The 22,120-nt window shown below is 40.1% G+C and overlaps 1 protein-coding gene across 1 annotated transcript in view; it reads right to left on the minus strand.

Moving 5' to 3' along the window:
* The window catches only part of LOC108128780 (sex determination protein fruitless), a 100,905-nt gene extending 80,105 nt beyond the window's left edge, over positions 1-20,800 (minus strand). Inside the window, exons 1-2 of the mRNA XM_043212332.2 lie at positions 20,639-20,800; positions 2,998-3,277 (exon numbers count right to left, since the gene is read on the minus strand). Coding sequence (XP_043068267.2) covers positions 2,998-3,277; positions 20,639-20,759 — 401 coding nt within the window. The 5' untranslated portion in view covers positions 20,760-20,800. The remainder of the gene's footprint in view (positions 1-2,997; positions 3,278-20,638) is intronic.
* Between the last annotated feature and the right edge of the window lie 1,320 nt (positions 20,801-22,120).

Consider the following 22,120-nt stretch of genomic DNA (forward strand, 5'->3'; position numbering starts at 1 on the left):
AGAGAGAAGCAAAGTATCCGGAGTCATGCTCGGCCTTTTGTATTTGTCCTGTGCCAGTTCCACAGTCTGCTGCATTCATTAGACCTGGCCAAGTGCCGCTCCCAGCTCCGTTGCTGCCGGAGAGTTAAGTTCCCTGCTCTGGATACCGCGCTAATGGTGTAACATGACTTAGGGCCATCATGCCATTATAATTATGGTTATTATGATTACTCTCGGCCTTCAGGTATTTTATGCCGGAGAACGTTCTTAAACGCCTTCATATTATCGCTTAGCCTGGATTAGACCAAAACAAACACTAGACTGCAATGGCTTGCATTAATTTAATGAAAGAGTACTTTTGGCCAAGAGATACCCTAAGGTAAGACTTATTATTATTAATATTGTCATGCACTTGAATAAATTACGTTTTCGAAAGCCTTTTTTGGCCATCAAAGCTATCAAAGTCACACATTATTTAGTAAACAACTTCAGGGTGACTTCATTTAATCGGGATTTCTATTAAATATTGATTTCTATCAAGAATTATAAGCCATAATTTAATAATTTAAGCCCACCGCGACTTTTCATCTAATTAACATATCTTAGCAGTCGAACACCTGAGTTGATTTGTCAAGTTGGCCAGTTACATGTGTTTCTTAATCATATGGCAGCTCAGTCAGCTACTGAGCCGGAAGTGCATGACCCGTGTTGGCAACATGCCATGCCAAACGTCACAGTTACTACAAAAGTGAAATAAAATTGGCCGTAGTTGAAGAAATGTTGAAAACAACTTTTACAATAAACGGAAAAGTTCGCTCCACATCCTTTAATTCCGAATGGCGACATGAATTCTTTGTATGTTAAAGTTTGGTTCAAATGGTTGTAAGGTAAGCTCGTATGCTTCTTTAAAGGGAAAGTGTGATCATAGTTTCCATTAAAAATTGCTAGTGTGACCATTATTATAGGTCTACTTTTAACGGCCATGTAGCGTGTTCGATCGCCATTGTGGCGATTGCATATTTAAGACGCTTGTTGCGACATTTCCGCTTGATTTGATTATCGCCCAGTGGGGTATTCAAGTAATTTGATGCGAGAGAGGAAATGCCTGAAGTTAAACCTGCCCAGACCCGGCAAAATAATTACTCAATTCCCTTTTTTTTCCCCGCTTGAGTTGCATGTGTAACATGCTTTGCTGTTGAAATAATTTTGCCTAGAAATTGCATGTTAATTAAAGGAATTTCGTTGCATGTTGAGGTGCCTAGAGTTTAATTTTTTAAAGACTTTATGTTGTTTTATGTTTAATATTTCGTATTTTTCGTTTGGTTGGCATGCGCACAATGCAGCTAAGTTAGTTTTCCAAGGGCCTATGGCCAGTTAGCTACAGTGGTTTGCTCATCCCTTGCTAATCACATGCAGCCAGGATCATCAGTTACAGCACGTTTATTGGGCTATATGCCGCCGGACTTCACTACGAGGTAACTACGTTCGCTAGTCAGTGGCTAAGGGCTTATGTCTAGGAGTAAAATGGCTCTTCACTTACCGCGCCAGTTGGTTGGGACTTTGGGTTGTTGATTGTAGCTTTCGATTTTAAGTTAGACTTACGAGAGAGAAAAGGTCGCTAACTAACAACTGATTAATGATAGTTTAGGATGGGACTAACTTTAGGTTGCTGGGTTGCCCCAGTTCGGGTTGAGTGTTGATTGAAGAGCAGCTCCTCCGGGGTGGAATGTTGATTGAAGATCTTCTCTGGGGTTGCTCCATATCGTTACACGGCCTCGAATTCTCACAGTTTGCTTGATTTTTTCACTCACTTGAAAAGTGTTTGCCTTACAATTGCTTACGTCTACGCTTATGGTTATCCTACGGGGCAAAAGTTAATGGTCTGGCCAATTGAGCTTCAATAGGGGTTTGGTTTTCCTTTACAGTTTGTACTCTTGGTATAAAATTTTTGCATTTTACATGGGTGCATATCCTATCGCCGTGGTGCTCGGTTTATGCCTAGGACTTAGGACTACTAATAGTGGTTAGGCATAAACTTACTTCTAGTATGCTGACTTTAATTATTGTTTATTGTATTGCTTTGGAAAAATGTAGTGTAGACTTGGAGAAATTCATTATTTTCAGTTTACGTATACTTTGAGTGGTTATTTATGGCTCTACTAAGAGTTTAAAGTATCTACTCGCTGATTAGATGTATCTTATTAGTGGGTAACTGGTGGACCCATCCGTTTAGCTGTGTTCTTTTGCAATTTTCTCGAACTCCTCAGTATACAACTCCTATTCCTGCCTTGGCTATATAATACTGCTTGAGTTTATGAATATGTTAGTGAGTATATTGTATAATCTTTAGAAGAACCTCTACTAGTTATTGTTATTGGATTGCTTGAATTACGTATACGTTGGTTTCTTAAGTCTAGAACGGTACAAGTGCTGTCTGAAATGCTCTGCCTTAAATCTAAGATATTCTTAAATATTTTCGCTATTTGATTATTTTGTTAGATATTCTTTGAATTGGTGTTTGATCTTGCAGTTAGGTAATATTTTGTAAAGTTATTAAACATTAATCTACTCGTTTACATTTCAATAGCTTAGCAAACACTTTTCATTGTTTAAACTCGATAGTAGTAAGTTGTTCTCTCTCTATTTTTCTATTTTATTTAATTAATTTAGTTTCATGGATTTCTAAACGAAAGCTGATATTCATTTGATATTTTGCTTTGCTCTAATGTTACTTGGGCGTGATTAGTTAAGGGCATTTTAATAAAACTAACTTATGAAAAACGAAAAATCTTTTGATTTTGTATTCCTTCTTTTAAACTCATTATTGGAATGTTGATTGAAGACTTAGCAGAGAAGTGTTGATCTATGTTGCTGATGATATGCAATTGGTTGGAATTTGATTTCTTTTTTGATTTCGCTTCAATTCTTTGCTCGTCTTGGGTGTTGTGATGTATGCTTCGAAAGTCTCCCCCACCTTCTGCTCCCTTCACCTTAGCTTTTAGTTAAGGGGAGCCTTACCTCGGCGATGCGGGCGGAAGCGGCGGGGGCGGCAATGGCGGCGGTGGAGCCCGCACATCCGTCTCGATATTCCGCTTATGCGGCGTCTGCAAATCCAGCGCTGCATAATGCGAGTGGGCGTGTCCGTGGCCGTGGGCGTGCCCATGCATATGTCCATGGCCGTGGGCGTGACCGACGCCCAATGGTGACTCTCGCGGCCTCAAAGTGGTGGGCGGGCCACGAAATAGGGCGTAGGGATTGCCAAAATAATCCTGTGACGTCGCCATCATTTTTCCGTCGGCTGAAAAATATTGGAAAGGAAAACAATTAGCTCGCAATTGACAAATTATGACAAGGCACTGCACAGCTGGTGAAATTAAAAGCAAACATTGAGCGATTGCTGGCATGTCAATAAACCATTTTTATGGCCAACGATTGCCACTGACTAAACGATGGCTTGTGCAGCAGTGCACTGAAAAATATTATATGTGGGACTATATAACTAAGAACTGAAAAGGGCAAAAGTAGTTTCTATATATTTTTCACAATTATACCATTTACCTTACAAGTCATAAAAAATACATGTGTTGTTCCCCGTGTAGCATGTTCCCTTTCCTCTACAAAAATCCTTTCATCCTCCGTGTCCGTATCCGTATCCATTCATGTTTTTTAATTTAATAGTCGTGTCATGTAAATGGGCCCGGCACGCGACTGCATTTAATTCCAAACGTGAAATGAAATTATTTTAACATGTTCGCTGTGATTGATACTCATTCCCGGCTGCTGTCCATTGTCCGTTGTGAAGGCTCTATGGCCTTTTACCCATTACCATTTTGCAAAGCCTGTTGCAGATGCAGTACACATGTCGGACACACCATAATTGACAGCAAAGGACATGCCACGGGCGGACTACACATGTAATTAAGTGCCGGATTGTCGCTTAAAGTGCCAGCCAATTGCCACGAGCGCACAACGAGGCGACAAAATCGTGGGCTCCCACAGTGTGAGGAAGACGATAAATAAACAATTCAGACTGTTGGTTTGAGATAAAAGAACTTCGGTGTCTCCTGATTGAGCTATATAACTAACTATAGCCGTAAGTATGAATCACCAAACAGTCTCTAAAGTATTTAAGCTCTTTGAATTATATTTAATATCCAATAATCTCTTGTATTACATGTACATATCAATTAAAATTGTTTTTGCTTTGCTAATTACATTGTGCTAATAGGGCTCAGATTGAATATGAATTCCTGAAAGCCATGCAATCTGATACAACATTCTCGGTGTGCTTGTGTAAACATAAACGGCTCATTATTTCCCAACCATCAAATCGACCAACACTTGAAGTCACTTGCAATTAAATGCTTACACTGCTGTCCGAACCGAAAGCCCTTCACCCAGCACTAATTCCCGCCCCTATCCCAACCGACTTTACACACTTGACGGGTTTACGCAGCTTCCAACCAATTGGCATTAAGTGGTGCACACATATAAACCGCATTTCGACAGGATTCCGTCAGGATTTCTCCACTGCAATTATTCCAACCGAAACGAAAAATTTTTACAACACAGTAAACGCTTAGCCGGATGATGACCATAACTGCAATGCAAAATTTTTCGTTTTTTAATGAAGGAAAAGTTCCTTGAATTTTGCACGACCTTTTTGCATAATTTAACGCGACACCGACAGCTTAAGTGCTGACTGATTTTCTACCTGGCTGAATGGCGAGACGTGCAATTGGGAGTTGGAATATAAAAATGGATCCGATGATGGTTGCTTTTAACTTTTGCATAATTATGTGTAAGAAAAAACCTGGAAGCACATTCCACGAGCTGGTAGCCAAAGTTCGGAGAGGTAGCTAAAAACTTTACATCGGCATACGGATATCGAAGATCTACGTGGATGCCTGCGGCACGCACAGGGCGAATTGTTTTAACTTACTTGGCTCAACTTTTTTTTTATGGCAACGCACCGCGACACTAATGGCACACCCCCAGAGTGTTGTTGGCCAAAATGGGTTGTGGGGCTTTGAATAAAGGAGGCAGAAACTCACATTCCACCTACAATGGCAGGTGAAGTAATAGACATTATTATGCTTATAAAATTAAAAAGAACAAGGAAAGTTTTTACTTGAAATAAGAATGTAGCTTTATTTGGCTAGCTGTAAAAAATTTAAAAAAAAATTATCTTTTAAAAATATAGAATAATAAACTGTTTACAGAACTATTATTGCGCCTGCGGTTGTACATACGCACACTAGCTCTTGTGGCCGGAAGAAAAGTGGAGCAATAGCGCCAAGTACACGCAGTCTGCTGCACTGCATCGAGGATGCTATATGGACTGAGCTCTATATAGGCCAGACGTTGTGGGCCGGCCAGAGCACCTAGGCGCAATCGTGTCACCTACTGAACTAAGCTTCGAGCGTTGAGAAGCAAACGCCAAAAACACTAAACACCAAGGCGCTGAACACCAGTGATGATAAAATATTTATCATCACTGCCAATATAGCCAACTAGATCTAAGCAAAAAGGATATATTTAATTTAGGGTTTTAATAATAAACATACATATAAATGAAATGTAAAGAAAATAAATTTAAATTGAAACCAAAAAACTAAGGTTTGATTTTAATAAAACTTTGGCTAAAATAATAGCTGGAAATGTCATTTCTATTGACTGGAAACCCCAGTAGAGTGCCTGGTATATCAGGAAAAGTAATCTCTGCTCTGTAACGCTTTTACAGCGCTGCGCTCAGGAGCTGTTAATGAGTCAAGATATACGTATACATTTAGTGTGTTTGTGTGCGTGCTATATGCATTTTGGTTTGGGGTGGGTGTGGGTGTGAGTGCGCATGGGATGTCCTAAGTGCGTTGGCGTCAAGTTGAAAGCCGCTAGACGGCAACAATGGCGGCGAACAACCATGCCGCCGGTTTTTGTTGCCTACTTTTGTGTGCCGCCGAGACCGTCATGACGGTCTTAAGCCCAGTAATACACACTTATTTGCATATATGCACACATCTATTTTAATGACTAGTGATGAGGCCCTTGGAAAGTAAGTGAAATTCATGGCCAAGGGACTCTCTTTAAAAGACAAGCCAGTAAAATAAGCAAAGTATCTATAAATTCAAAAAATACCTATCTCAATAAGATTTCCTTTACGTAAAAGTTGTCTAAAATCGGGACTGGATAAATAAAGTGATTATTAAATTGCCAAGTCGGACTAATTAATCTCCATCGGAAGGCTACCTATCGTAATCAGTGAATTGATATGAAAGTGTTCACGCACTCATCGCAAATTTGCAGTTGAGACGCACTCGTTGCTGCTTTTGTTGTGGCATCGATGGCAGCGTTTACCCCATCAGTTTCTGCATAATGCATGATAAATATGAGCGGTGATAGGGTGGATCGGGGTGGAAATGTAATAACTCTGTAACTTGGGGGAGCCAAGGGCCCTGGATCTTGTGTGAAGAGTTTGCCTTCAGTGCTCATTACGTATCGGTGTGAGTTGCAATTAATTGAACCACTTTCGGGATCCTACAGCAATTCATTCAGCATACGACTCGAAAAAAGTTTGCTATCGTTTAAGAATATCCGTTTTTTATGTTTCATTATAATTCTCTCTTTTCCGTTTTTTTTGTTGGTTACAAAACTTCTTTGTTTCTTGCTATCAGCGAGCTCTGTGCAACTTAGCTTGACTTTTCCGGGGTCTCCATTGCAGTAAGTTTTCCAACGACCCCACTCCTCAGGGTGCATTCACTGACCCAACGGAAAAGAAGGAGGGTCTCTCAGATAATTCTTTTTCCGCCTTATTGCTTTATGGCACTGGTGACGCTTTAAGAAGCAAATAAATTCAATTTGCGGACAAGGCAAATCTGTTTAGTGGTGCTTTAGCATTGAGAAAAAATCTGTTACAGTTTGTTACTTTGTTTTCTTAAAAAAATATTTTTGCATTTTTTATTAAAAAAAGTTGTTGCATTCCTTAAATTATAATTGTTTTTTTAAAATACTCTTTTGTGAACAATAAAATATACAAACTTCCTTATTTTAGAGTGATTGAATGCTTATAATTAATAACCGATTTAGACAAACCAACAATTTTATAAGTGTCCTTATGTTATTTCAAAGCTTTATTTCCAGCTGTGGACTTGTTTAGTCAAATGCTTCATTTGTTAGCCGATTTGGGCCGCAGACCCCTTCCCGTTCCACTCGAAATGGACTCTTTCTTTGTGCTTGCGGCCTGAATAGTCTGCTTGCCAAATGGCTTTGAATGTTTGCCCTCTCGACTATTTGATTAGCCGCACTGGAAATGTGATTTTGTTTTTGTTATTACATAATACACAAAGAGAGTGCGAAGCAGTGCTGATGGCCGGGACACTTTGGGGAAGTAACCCCTCCATTATCCCCGCCCCGCCCCAGAGTAGCATTTTTGGACTGCAGTCATGTGCCTGGCAGCTGATGGCGCTGCTCCGGTTTGTTTGCATGCAATTCCGTAAAGTCCTGTGCGTGCATTCAGGTTATTCCGCCAGCTCAGGCGTTTGACATGAAAAATGCATTTTATTGGGATTATTTTTATAACGTGTCCGACCTCAGGGCTCCGCCGCAATTAAATCAGCCAGCATCACGTCATTAAAGCACACGAACGAGCACGTGTGTTAAAAATGCAAATTCAATTAATTTTACATTTATGCTTAGCACGGGCCACACGCCCAGCACTTACGATTTCATCAAATTTTCAGTCAATTTTCGCACTTTTTAATTCAATTTCTCTGAATTTCGCGGATGAAAATATTAAGCGAAAAAACTCCAGTCCTTTGTGTCCAATGGTTGCTGTTAATGGCCAATTAAGAGCTGGCTTTGCACGACCATGTGGCTGTGTGTGATGGCGGACAAGTGGCTCTAAACTCACATAGTGTCCGTGGGTGAAATTTTTGACACATGTCCATGACGGTATCCATTTCGCGGTAGCCAACAAAGAGCCGCACGTGCCCGTCTCCCAAACTTTGCGATTTCATCAACAAATTTGTTTTACGAACCTCTACTCCTTTCATACCCCTGTTCCAAAATTAGTTTATAAATTTAATTGTCTTTGTAATGAAATATGCTATCACACTTGCTATTTAGTAAAGTTTTGAATGTGTTAACAGAATTAGTCGATAAAGCAATGAGATTATTAAAAATGTATACATTTTGAGGAACTTTAACACTTTAGAAAAACTCTTTAAAATTCATTTATTGTCTCTTAACATTTACAATTAATAAAGTAGCGTGGTAAGAATTCTAATCGAAAGTTGCCAAATATTGATGGCCAATCCCCCAGTTGGTCACAAGTGCAGCAATCACACGGAGACAGCCGGCGTCGAATGCAAAAAGGCAAAGCCATTACTTGACTTTCAAATTAAGCGAAGCCGCTCGGCGTGCTGGGAGCAGAAACTTTTATCGATAGATGGATGCCAAACTTTGGCCATTGCCAATTTGTAAAGACTCCCAACACTTACAGCTGTCACATTCCTCCCCTGAGTTTTTTGGCCAAGTGGTGCCCGCCCGGCCATCCGGTAGCATAAATAAACTATTACGCAGCCGGAAAAGTTTACCAGCTTTCCGGTCTTGGTGTTAACCAAATATAATCTGTTCTCAACCGGACAACATATTCAATTCGCTTCGATTGTGAAACGATTTACAGATATTGCTTGTGTAATTTATTTTCAAGGGCCGAACTGTTTACAAGCTTACTGAACCAAAGAGCACCTCATTTAACATGCTGATGTTCAATTTTCCCCGATGCTGCCAAACGGCAAAATGCACGCGGCAGTTGTTGCCCATCGAAGAAGGAGGGGCCATTACATGTTGCCACAACTGTTGCCATTGAAAATCATGGCTAAGCCAGGCTAAAGCCTTTAAACTCTAGCATTGCCCTTGCCTATAAAGTTAAAGCCTTATTTAAGTGACCTTAAATACTCGGAGCTAACAGAGCTTCATGATGTTTCTTTTTCGGCACAACTCAACTGCCGATATATTTTATTTACCACCATAACTACACTTTTGATACCCCTTAGTTTGTTTAGAAATTATTATGGCTTACGTTTAATATTTTTTAGCAACAATATCTTAAGTATAACGGGACAATTCGAAAAAAAAATTACTTTTATTTGACAAAAAAAAGTTCTGCCTACTCTTAATGCCATTATAGGTTCCATCACCCCATTGAAAACCTTGGCCAACTTCAGGTTACGCCATTTCAAGTGTAAGTGCAGTGTAAACGCTTTTCCTAGCGCCTGTCGGTATGCAATACTTATGCATTGTAAAATATGCATTAATGGCAGCTCCATGCGAGTATTTGCATTTATATGGAATACCTTTTATTTTGCTGGAATTTGAGGAATTCCGGCACGTGGCTAATAAACCGCAAAGGCAGTTCTGCCATAAATAAGAATGCCAGCATGTCGGCTCGGCCATTTGCATGTATGTAAAGTTTGTTCATGATGTCCTCTGTATGCGTGTGTGTGTGTGTCTTATGGATAAGTGTGTGTGTCAGCTGGCGAATTAACACGTCAAGCGGCTTCTGCATTGACAGGTCCAAATAGCTACCACATGCCACACGGAATGGGAAGTGCCTGCTGTTTTGGACAGCGTGTGAGTGGAGCTTTTTAAAGGGTCCTATTGCAGGTCCTTGGTGGCGGCCAAGATGCCGAGGAATAGGGTGAAAAGGCCATAAAATATTGACAGGCCTTCGTAATCAAGAGAAATATATTAAAGACAAGTAATGTGTAGAATAAATTAAATTAAAATGAATTGGACAACGTTGCGTATGAGCAATATAGTTATAACAACTTATCCCAGGACCGAAAGACTAACGAAAAATTATTAAAATTACTAGGCTTAACGAAGAAATTTGTAATGCAAATGTATGCCTGCACTTTTTATAACCTTTTCCCGGAAGTAAAATATAAAGGAAAGAGCTATTAAAGACGAAAAAAGCCCCAGGCACATATTGACAAGGCAATTAAATTTTTAATTACCATGTGTGCAAATAGTTGGTGAACTTAACGTTCTTTCTGCCGACATTAAAAATTATTAACAGAATTAATGCGAAAAGTTGAAGAAAAGACAAAGGCAAAAGGCGAAAGGCAAAGAGAGCGACCAGAACCACAAGAAGTTGGCCCCGCCATCAAAGCAAACATCAGTGGAAAAATTGAAAGCATCGCACAGACAAAGAGCGGAGTTAAAGAATTTTCCTGTCTCTTTTATTTTGCGATTTTTTATCACTTTTTGGCCAAAAGAAATGGCGTGCGAGTGTTGATACATTATTCATGGGACCAGCAGAGTTTTCAATGCTCGGTCATTTTCTTTAAGCATCCGGCAATTAAGAGGCGTTAGTAGGGAAACTTTAAATCGATCCGATTCAGAATGAATTAAATAGCAAATATTTGGCAATGAATTCTGAAAGAGAGAAAGTTAAAAAGAGGGATGCATTAACGTTGCAATATATGATTTCCAAGGACTTTTTTAATTGGCAGTTTTGTAAAGATATTAAAAAGATTTAAAGTGGATAAGTACAAAATTCTTAATGAAATCAGATCTCTAATTAAATGCAATAAACACTCATACTCGAACAATTTTCTAACTCAATTATTAAGATACCAAAATGTCACGCACACTCGCCATTCTTCACACCCAGAATGCAGGAAACATGAATAAATTCCGTGTTAATAAACATTCATGCCCACAACGAAATCCGATTTGCATTTTTCAAATATTTTACAAAACTAACCAAAATGGCAGCTAAATTGCACTCACACACTCGCATTCGAACAACGGGGAGGAAACTGGGTAGGAACCGGGGAAAGTGACATTGCTAACTCGTGGATGTCGACAACGCTGGCGGAACGAGCGCCTCTGGCCAAGCTCGAAATGAAAGGCACGCGCTCTGTTACGCAAAAAAAAAGGCAAATAGAGTTGGCTTTTTGATTCGATTTTAGTAATACTCTTTCAAAAGAGATATTAGGGGGAAAATTGTCAAACATTAGTTAGAAAATATAACAAAAGAAGATCCTTAAATTCTTTTATGCAGATATAAGATGCTATCAGAGACGTCTTCAAAAATGTAAGATATCCCTTTTTTAGGGTATAAAATATATAAGAACGAGCACGAATCTCCGAGCCTGTCTGACTGACAGGCCCAGTGCGAATAGCAGCCGAAGAGGTGCTGGGCGGGAAACCAGGGCTGGGGGCAGGTTAGAAAAAGAGGCGGAAACCAGGCGGGTGAAAAGCGGCGTGTAAATTTTCCAACTAAGCCACAGCGAGCAGAGCGACTGACACTCGCACACGACAACCAACTCAACCCAACTTGCAGCTCGCGCCGTATATCTTCATTAAAATGCAATGCATCCTTGGGAGAGCAGGGCATTGGGGCAGGCAGGGGTAGAGGTACGGAGGGGAGAGGGAAGGAGGACAGGGCAGCCCGCTGGCGGTGTGCAGGCAGAATCCTGGCCCCTGGTCCACCAGTTCCCATTTCTGTCAGGCCAACGGGGCCGAGTCGATCCCAATCCCAAACCTTCAATCGTGTAAGCGTCCGCGCGTGTAATGACAATGGTGGCGCGTGGCTTTGACTTTGACATGGCCAGCGGCAGGACTTTGGACGCAGGACACCAGGTCGAGGCTCTAACACCATATTTTTCAAATGCAATGCCCCGTGACCAACGCCGCGGCCAGGCCCGACCTCTCCCATCAACACGTACGTAAAAGTCAAATCAACTGGAGCTGTAAAATTGGAACTTGGCCATGGGAATGCGCCGCGGAAGTTGTGACTGCGGATGAGCAGCATTAACGAAAATATAAACAAACATCTCGACTGGCAGCTAAAAGCAGCCAACACCTTATAAACTTTAAATGGAAAACAAGCAGAGGCTGGCAGACAATCACTGGACAAAAAAGTCTGTTATTAAAATAAACAAAAAGAGGTAGGGTTAAGTATCGTATAAAAAGGGGCGGCCAAACTTTAGCACACTTTTTTACAGACTTTGTGAAATGGATTCCCAACAATAAAATAAACAAATAGTTATGCCCACCTTTTTATTCAGATTTTTCTCAAGTGCATCGAGAGCTCAGGGAGCTGTGAAAAGGGCGTGACATGTGGTAAGTGCAGCGGTAGCAACAGCAGCCGCTGACAAAAGGATAGGATGGCAGAAGGACGTAAGCAGTTTGGTATCAGGAGCCATCATAAAATGATGCGCCCACAAAATGCACATCCTGTATCCTGGCTAGGTGTAAATCACGTAGCACTCTGACGCCTTTTACAGTGCCAGTTGTTTTACCCACAATAAAATTGAAAAGCAGCCAAAACAACCAGCAAACTAGCTGCAAACCAAGAAAAACAACAACATCGAAAACGACAGCAGAACGCAAAAGTTTTAAAAGTAAAATGACAAGAGCACGTGCGACCTGTTCGGAGGTAGTCGAAACTGAAGGAGTTTGTTTACGTCGTCTGCCCACCAACCACCCACCGAAATCCCCACCAAAACCCACTTTACCACCCATTAGAACCCCTCTTTCGGGATGTGGCTGAGTTATGGTTAGACATCGATCTCTGGGGAAGCCCAGTAGTTCTAAAGCTGACTTGGCTGAAGCCAAAGCTACGATCCCGAAAAAGTTTTTGCATTTCTCGTGCGGCTCATTACAACTCCGTCAGAGCAGTAAAAAATACTCATATCCCAGACAGGAATTCCTTCCCTTTGCTTAAACCGGAAGTGCACTGCATCTCAAAAAAGGAACAAAAACTGGGAAGTTCTCCCCACCGACACCCATTCATGCATGTATTTTGCGTTCAATCCTTAACGCCGGCCCACGCGCCGAGTATTTTGTTTATTAAAATTAAGAGTCCTGGGCTTGGCCCAGACAGGAACAGTGGAAATTTTTAATTTGATATTCTGGATTAAATTGATGTCTTAAGTAAAATGTCTTAAATGTCAATGTCTTAAAGAAAAATACTACCTATAGGTTTCCAAGTTTATTATTTTATTAGTTCTTATTTATAAATGTTGCATCCACTGTGCAGTGACCACTAGCCTGAACAGAGCATCATCAGCTAAGACCACCAGGTGGTCCCAGAACATCGGTCTCCTCCCGGACTCCTTCTGCCGTATTATTATTATTGCTGTTGCTGCTGTGGCCCTGTTGTTGTTTGTCGACAGTTGCTATTAATGCCGCACAGCAACAGCAGCAGAAACACTCGTTGCCCCTTCTGCAACCTGATGCACACTTTTTTACGAGCTGCACACGCACACGTGCCGGAGTCCTGCAGCAAGGACACTGGAACAGCCACTGGACAGTGGGCACTAGACGCTGGACGGCCAAATGATGCCAGTGGGCAGGAGCTAAGATACGTGCCTTTTTGTTTTTCCATTAGCCAGGCGCACTGGGCCACATTAAGTGATATTTGTTTTACATGAAAATCAACTCTTGTCTTGCTGTCCACCTCGGTGCGATGTCTCCTGTCTGCACGTCTGCTGTTAAATTTAAATTTCAATTGCAGAATTGCTGAATTGATTTGCTAATTGCATTGCCGGCGCGTGGTTAGTTGAGCTCATCATGGTTACTTACGGTAATTTTAATCAATCATCAGGCGGTGTGTGTTTTGTGTGCATGGCAAATCGATGGAATTCGAGGCATTGAGCTGCGTTAAATCCATAACTAAGCAGCCATCCGATATGCAGACTTAATCAGCACCAGAAACATTAACCACAGTGCCAGCTTGTTATATTGCACAAATGTGTCAAGCATTACATCAGCACCTGTCACTGGCATCTCTGGTCTCTGGCTGACAGCCACTTCTCCCTCACCATCATCACCATCCGAAAGCCCCGAAAATAAGAGAAAAACCTTACCTAACCTAGATCTCTGGTAAAGTTTTCGACTGCACAAAATTCAAGCCGCTAAATGCTAATGCACTAATTAGTTCGCGCTCTCAACTTGGCTGTCTGACTGCTCAGACTCGGCAATACAGCAGCGTTTAGCACTGAGTATTCGCAGACACATTGAGACAGCAGCTACGAATGATTAAAAATTCGCAGACGGTCAGAATGTAAAAAAAGGAAAACTTTTGTTTACTAATAAAAGTGAAAATAGTTTGACAAAACAGGGTGGAATGGAAAAAAAACTATTCGAAGAGCTGCTTTGACAAAAATTCTGCAGAAAAAGCTGTGGTGGTACTTAGTAAGAAAAATGTAATTTTATTTAAAAAATGTATAATAATATATTTTATTAATTCTAGCATTAAATAAACATTTTTTTAACTAAAGCCCACTGTGGTGAGCTTAAAACATATTTACCCTCTTGATTTTAAGCCAGCTAGGTGTATTCAGGCTCTAAATTGTAAAATACAAGTTCTATTAGCCCGACCCTGTTTTCTCAAATTGAATAGTCCTGCAAATGGTAGTCTGCTTATATATGTAGCTAGATTCTTAAAGCATTTTTCTGCTTATAATTTAACCTATTCAAATTATAGTACTAAACATACCTTGTTTCCACAAAAAGTTGGGTTGTAATATATTCTCTTCTAATTTCATTGGGCTTGTTGTTATTGTGCTTTCATCAGCATTGAAAAAAAATCTAACAAAATTTGAAACGCCAAATCAATTTTGGCTTTACACCTAACCAAATCATTTCAATGAAAATTTTAATTGAAACTAAAGGAAAAATCCAATCGATTTCGGGAATATGTATATTTATTCATATTTGAGGCTTAGTCCAATTGAGTGTTGGTTGCACAAAAAAGAATTGGCCCATAAGCACTTTAACTGCCCAATCGAGGGATGTAAAATATTTGGAAAATATAATTTTTTGGTCATGCCACCATTTTATTTTAAATACTCGCCGCATGAGGCTGAAGTTCATTTGGCTGGCGTAGCTGTCGTTTTTGCTGCTGTGGTGCACGTAAAGCGTTGCTCATAAAAGCCAAAGGCATTTAAACTGATGGTGGTTCAGGTAAGGTGGCCCGAATGAAGGCAACTTGGCTAGCCACAGCAAGTTATAAAGATGTCCAAAGGCCACAACACAAAAGTTTATTGCAGTCGGGGAGAGACTGGAGAAGTAAAGGTATTGCAAGCCCTTCACACCTCACACCTCCATGGTGGGCCCCGTCGTCATCGTGGACATTTTTCTTGCACTTGACTTTCCTTTCAACCCAACGGCGGCTCCACCAGCCAGGTGATGTAGGTAACACGAAGAAATAGTTGGAAAGTTAAGTGGGAAAAGGGGTAGGCAGAAAATTGGCAAACAACTAATGGTAGCTCCAACATATGCAGCATATTTATTACTGTGATTTGCCACTTTTTTTCCTATACAGCTGCTAATAAGTATATTTTGCTATTGGAAGACCTATATTTGTTGTAAAAAGTAGCCTAAAAAGGACTATTTAAGACTAAATTTTCTTGCCACTTAACTATGATCTGAAAATTTAAGTCTTTTGAGACCATAATTGTCAACGTTGCTGCGTTACTTTACTTGTTACATGCGTTTGCTCCTACTTGCACATTTGTTGACTTTTACGGATTTGGGTCTCTGATTTATTGAAAAGTGACTCCCAGTCATGAGCCCGGTCTGTGTATATGTAAGCTAGTTGGGGCACACAACTCTATAAAAATATGCATTCGCAGTCAATGCTGGGACCACTCAGACTGCTTTGAGTAGCACTTCAGTTTGAAGGGGGTGGCAGACTTTTGCCACCCAAGATAAGCTAGTAAATGTTGAATAGACCGAGTTGTGAGAAATGGTGAAAAGCTGGTGGGGGTCCAGCACACTGTCCTACATATTCTCATTAAATTGGCATGGTTAACACCCGGAATTGCCATAAACTTGACGCTAACAAGGCTGACAATCTAAGGTAGAAAGTGTCAAACATTTTTGGCCACCACTCTGTTTTTGTTTACCCGAAACTTTTAATTGGCCTGAGCGAATGCCAATTGTTTTTGGGTTTTATTTTTATTTTTTTTTTAACCAAAACTTGTGGCTATGGCAATAAAATGGTCAGAGTGAAATAGTTTTAGAACTAGCACTGTATCACTTGTTTTCGCCGCATAAGGATATTCGGAGTTATATTACGTCCATAAATTGTGGCCAAGTGTCAATAAGTGCAATGGAATTCAGCGGAAACAACATTGTAATGGTTAAAGTTTTTGCCAGCCTCACAGCAAGTATTAAAAATGCATAACAAAGGAAAATTTACGGCAAATTCACTGCCGCTTTCCTTGTCCCAGAAGCCTTTTGAGCGATAGACTGTTATTTAATTTTTACTTTAACAGCGGGCTGTTACTGCGTAACATCAGTGTTTACAGCTTCCTGTAAGTGGTGGCATTACAGTGCTCGCAGCTGTGCAAAAACTTTCGTAATGAAATTGCTTTCCATTTGCCGCCTCCGCACGAAGTGAATGCCACAAGAGCTTCGAGGAAAAACAAAGTTTTCCCTGAATAATGGCTAGGATTTTTGCTTGGCAATATTCAACACAAGTATAGTGAGTAAAGCGCACCACAAGATCTACTTAAATATATTTTATTTAGGATTTAATAATCCGGGTTTAAACAAGAGTTATTGATAAAATTGAATGAATTTAAGTAAGATTTTCTTTATTAGAATCTTTATTTATACCACAAACTGGAAATTTCTTTTGGAAACAGAATTTTTGCCCACAGTGTCCATTTCTATACGTTCTAGGCTAAAGTGCGGGCCTCCTACCCGGCGGCAGTCACCCCATCATTCTTCCAGCTCTTCAAGCCCGTGCCACTCTGTTGGCCTGGCCGACGACACCAATGCATGCTGGCCACGCGCTCATTTTAGTTTAAATTGAATTGAAGCCAAATGCATGCCATGATTTTAAATTGTTTGGTTTGGTTTGGTTTACATTGCATTACGCAGCAGTGGGCGGGATGGATTCCGGGTGGTTTGGCTTTTAAGAGGAGCCCGCTGGGTGGGCCTTCGGTGGGAACTTGGCGCATTGGTGCACAAAACTACACAAATTGCTGACATATTCAAATCAATGAGATTGGGATTCCCACTATGTGTATATGTGTGGCCATGGTTGCATCTTTCCATTGCCAGCCATTTCCAGTACTTGCAAAAACAAACATCGAATTAAATAAATTGCAAAACTGCTCCGATGATGAGCAGAGACTTTATGCCAGAGCCTTGTTTTTTTTTTCGCTCATTCCCGATTTGCATTTTTGCAAATGCAAATTCAAGGCGATAGTCGCGATAGCTAGCTCTGGCGATAGTTGGGACCACACAGCCATTTGTTTACTACATTTCCGAGGATCAGAGGGGGGGCAATCAATGAGCCAACAGAAATAAAAAACATTTACGTTGGTGGCTTGTTAAGTGGCATATTTATGTAAGGCGAAGCCCGCGCTTGATTCTGTGCCAAAAAAGAATCCAGACCGGAATCGAAATGAACCGGGGACCAATTACTTGCAAGGGGGCGGCGCCCGACTTGCGGTTTTTCTGTCCCCAAATCTTTCCATTCTCTTTGCTTACACCAGCTTCCAAATAAAATCTATTCAATTTACAAAATTCTTTGGATAAGAATTGAGAAAAATAACGAAAGTGACTGTAAATTTAACGAAAGGAAGGTAAGCAAGCTAACGTTTGGGGCCTTGAATGCTTTTTGCAAAAATAAGTTAAAGAATTTAAAATATTAAGTATACGCAGTGGTAAACAAGGTTAGCTGAATAATAGAAATGCAAGAACTTATTTATTTATGCTTGCATTTTTTTTATATTATTATTTTGATTATTAATTTTTATTTAAAAAACAAATCTTGAGTTTATCTTTATTTTAACTTTTCAAAAAAATCAAGTATACGCAGTGGTAAAAAAGGTCAGCTTAATACTTATAATGGACAATACAATGTAATCCCTACTTATTAAGACAATATTTTTTTTAGTTAGGGATTGAAAAAACATAATCACGATTCCGTTAAGTATACGCAGTGATAAACATTTTACCAAAAGCCATACCTAAAGGACGAAGTTGATATATGTACTTCTGTATGGTTAAATTTTTTGTTGCTTTTATTTGTATGGTTATTTAATCTTATCTAAAACATAAACCTTGAATTTAGGTTTTAAAGAAAAAATTACTTATATAAACAAAAATCTGCATTATATTTTATTTATAGTATTTAATAAGATTTACAGAGTAATTTTATAAAAATCCTTAAGGTATACGCAGTGATGAGCAATCAAGTTTACATTTACATACCTAATACCCTCTAAGGTCGTCCAGCATTTAGCCTTTAAATAAATCTAATTTCATTTAAGAACTTGTATAAATCTCTTCCAATATGCTCAATCTCGTAAACCACCGAAAAGCCAAATGATGGCAAATTTTAGCCAAAATGCAAGTGGAAATGACCCCGACAAAAGACAAACCATGGGAGAAAAAAGATAGACGGTCGAATGAAGGTGGGGAATGGGAGAAACGGGAAAGAGAATCTCATAGATACAATAGTCGTGCTGGGATGCAGCTGGAAAGTAAGAACACAAATAGCGGCGACCAGACAAACAATCTGTTGGTTTGACGAACTAACTGACTAGCTGACTGACAGCGACTGCGGCGTCGGCTGTGACTGCTCGGGCAGAGGCAGAGGCGTCGACTTCGTTGGCGCATCACATACGCCCGCCGATGAAAAATGGCTGCTCTTGGCGCCGCAGCGACGCCCAACTGCCAGACGGGCAGACAGACAGACAAGGGAAGAACAACAATAAGAGAAGAAGAAAGGCCGCAAAAACCTAAAAGTCCGGATGGCAGAGCGCAATATATTCGCAACCCAGATACTTTTACTTCTTATAGATACATTCCATCAGATGTTTTTTTTTATAAATTTCTTAATTAAGATTTACCATTATATTTTTTAGAAAAAGCTGTATAGTTTTTCACACCAAATACTAGAATTTCTATATAGCTATAAAAAATATAAACACTAAATTATACTAAAATATATACTAAAATAAATTATATTACTTTTGGGTAAAATTGGTCCAAAAAGTTTCACTTAATTTTTCTAGGTCCAAAAAATACTAGAATACTTTCTAAAATAATTATAATACAATTCGGTTGTTGTCCATCATATCATTTTAAGCAAGTCTGATCCATTTTAATAAATTAAAATAAAGGGTATGCAACATAAATAATAGTTAGACTTCCACAGTAGCCATTTTCGTCCCTATCTGGCGGTTCAGTCCTATTCCCAAAGCAAAGTTAAAATTTCCAGCAAAGCCTTTACCACGTGCTTATGGCCCTATACCAAATGGCTCTGTAAGTCGTAAGTAGATTGTTTCCAGAACTTCGTTTTTGGCATAGAAAATAGCTGAAAATCGAATTCCCTTTGTCTGACTGTTTACTGTGCCTGCGAGTGTGAGTCGCAAAATATCTAGGAAGCGAAGGTAGTTAAGGGAGTAAAGGCATAGACGTGCCCGAAAGCCAAATACCAATAAAACTTACTGCACTAACTTACCACCAGTGTTGAGATTCAGTTCATGGCTAGTTTTGTGTCCTAAATAAGGATACCTTATTCTTTTCCTTCGATACTCTCTTTAAAAAAGAAAAACCCTTCATTAATAGAGATTTTAGTGTAGTATTTATCTTTTAAAGGAGAGTATTAATTTAAGCTTCCTCAAAATACCTATTTAAGCTATACAGATTCCCTTACAATTCTTTGTACCAAGTTGGCCAACACTATCTTCATTTCGGCCATAATCGTGTTGATCATCATAATGCGCTTTGTGACATTGTGTCAGCTTCAAGTGCCCAGGTCCATAGTGCCTTCTGTGTCCTCTTTCTGGGCGGCTCCCAGAGCTGTGCATATTTTACAAAATCCAAAGGACTACATCTGCCTCCCTCCATCCCTGTTCGGACTCTTTTTCACTGGCACACAACACACACAACTTTTGGTTGAGATTTATCGCTATCGCCCAACTTGGCCAAAGAGTTTCGGGCGCAAGGAATGGTTTTTAGAGACTTGCGGGAAAATCTAGACTATGCCTTTGCTCTGGGCTCGAACAGGAAACACGGCATATTTCCGTCCTTTACTACAAAACATTTGTTGGATGGTTCCAAAGCACAGTTCTTGGCCAAAAATCAATGATCCACGGTAAAAATAAAGTAATTCCAAGCATATAATGTGTTTAATATTTAAATATTGTCTAAGAAAAAGATAATAAATCGGACAATTTGGCATGTCAGTGGTGATGAGGATGCGATCGCATGATGGTGGACAAATGAATGGAAAGTTATTTTGATTGCCAATCGATTGCATCGGCGGGACATGAATAAATTTGGGCATCGGTCTGACCTGCATGATGCATAATTTTATGCATATGCTGTAAGATTTTAGCATTTTAATGAGATGTTTACGGCATGGCCAATCAATCAGTTGGCCAATCTATCGTGTTTTCGTCTAATTTTCATGTAAATAAGCCACGCCCACTCATCTCACACGGAGTTCAGATGCAGGTGGCCCTTAAAAGTGACAGCCTGTTGTTGGCGAGTCAATTGATGCCATAACTCCTGAGCCTTCTAAGCGACCCCATCTGGCTATCAAAACTGACAACAATCCGTTGTTTGACCAGCAAAACACAACCCAAAAGGGGTTTCGGAAAAGTCACAAGCATACCTGATCCACAGTAGCTCCACAAAGTATGAGCACACAGTCGGCAGACGCACCGTTTAGTCATGGTCTGCCTTCCAAGAGCCTCGAAAAAAGACGAAAAATGAGGCAAAATCCAACGTAACATGGCTAAAAGGCATACCAGGCAGTAGCCAGTAGTCGGCTCAATCCCCCCACACTTTTCCATTGCTCATTTTCCACTACTTCGCAAACGGTTTCACAAAACGTTATATGCAAATCGCATTTGGCATACATATTTAGCAGTTGTTGCCAAACAGGAACCGACACGGGTAAAAATAATTAGAAATTCAATTAAAATAAACAATTTAGAATTTTATCAGAGATATCATAAGATTATTTAATTAGAAACCACCACCATCTGAGAAGTCTATTTTATTGCATATTCTAATTTATTGAAAGTCTTTCTTTCAGTGCCTGAGGAAGTCGGAGCTTGGCTGTCCGGCATTAGCATATGCCAGCGACAGTTGGCTCCTGGCAAGGTTACACAAGCAAACGCACAGGATAAATAGGAGATGGAAGTCACAGTTGGAGGCCTTCCTCGTACCCCCAATATCCCCCATGTAAGGACGACAGAGGTGCGTCCCTCCATCTGCTACCGTTCTTTTGGTTGCATTAAAAGTAAAAGGAAAACATTTTTGTGCCGTTTGCGATTTATAAATGTGCTAGCCATCGATATGGATGAGATGAGTTGAGATGAGTTATCTCTTGCCGAGCCGATAATGTCGTTTAACTTGGCCTGATAAAAAATGCAGCCGGCTTTTAGGCGCAGCAAATTCTCCGATGAGGGGCTAACTACGAAAGTCAGCAGGAAATTATTGGAATCGTTTGCCTTGAGCTCGAGCCGGGGAAACTTTGTGCTTTGCTAATTGAAAAGCACAAAACGGGCAGCGGAAGCAGCCGTTTGGTCAAAAGGAAATTAATTGCAAATGACAAACACTTGACCGAAGGATATCCTTTCAATTTTAAGTTTTCTCCAATCCCCAATCTTAGCCCAATCGCTTTAATGGATACTCCTGTGCCATTTGCCAAACCATCGATGGCATTTAATTTCCGTGTCGGCATCGAAAACTTTAAAACTGCCCCAGGAATTGTGGAAAGTTTCCGTGAAAACTTGGCAAGGTGAGCCGAATTTGGTGCTTTCCTCTGGATTTTCCTGAGGAATCTGTACCTTCGGAATGGCGAACACCAACAAATCATCGGGCGTACCAACTATATAAATAATCCAAGCAAACAAAGACGACCAGCGATACATGAAATGGAGCCATGAACAAGGGTCAGGAAGAGTGAGAGAGAAGGTAACGGATAATGAGAAAGAGACAGGATATAGAACAACATGGGAGCACAGTAAATGAGCCAAATGTTTAGTATTAGCGTTACAGTAAGCTCGGGAATTGAAAGAAATTAAATGAGATTTTATGGGGTATTCAAATTATAAAATCCCCTAATATTAAGAAATATTTTTTGAAT

This window comes from Drosophila bipectinata, chromosome 3R (assembly GCF_030179905.1).
Source record: "Drosophila bipectinata strain 14024-0381.07 chromosome 3R, DbipHiC1v2, whole genome shotgun sequence".
Classification (NCBI taxonomy): Eukaryota; Metazoa; Arthropoda; class Insecta; order Diptera; family Drosophilidae; genus Drosophila; species Drosophila bipectinata.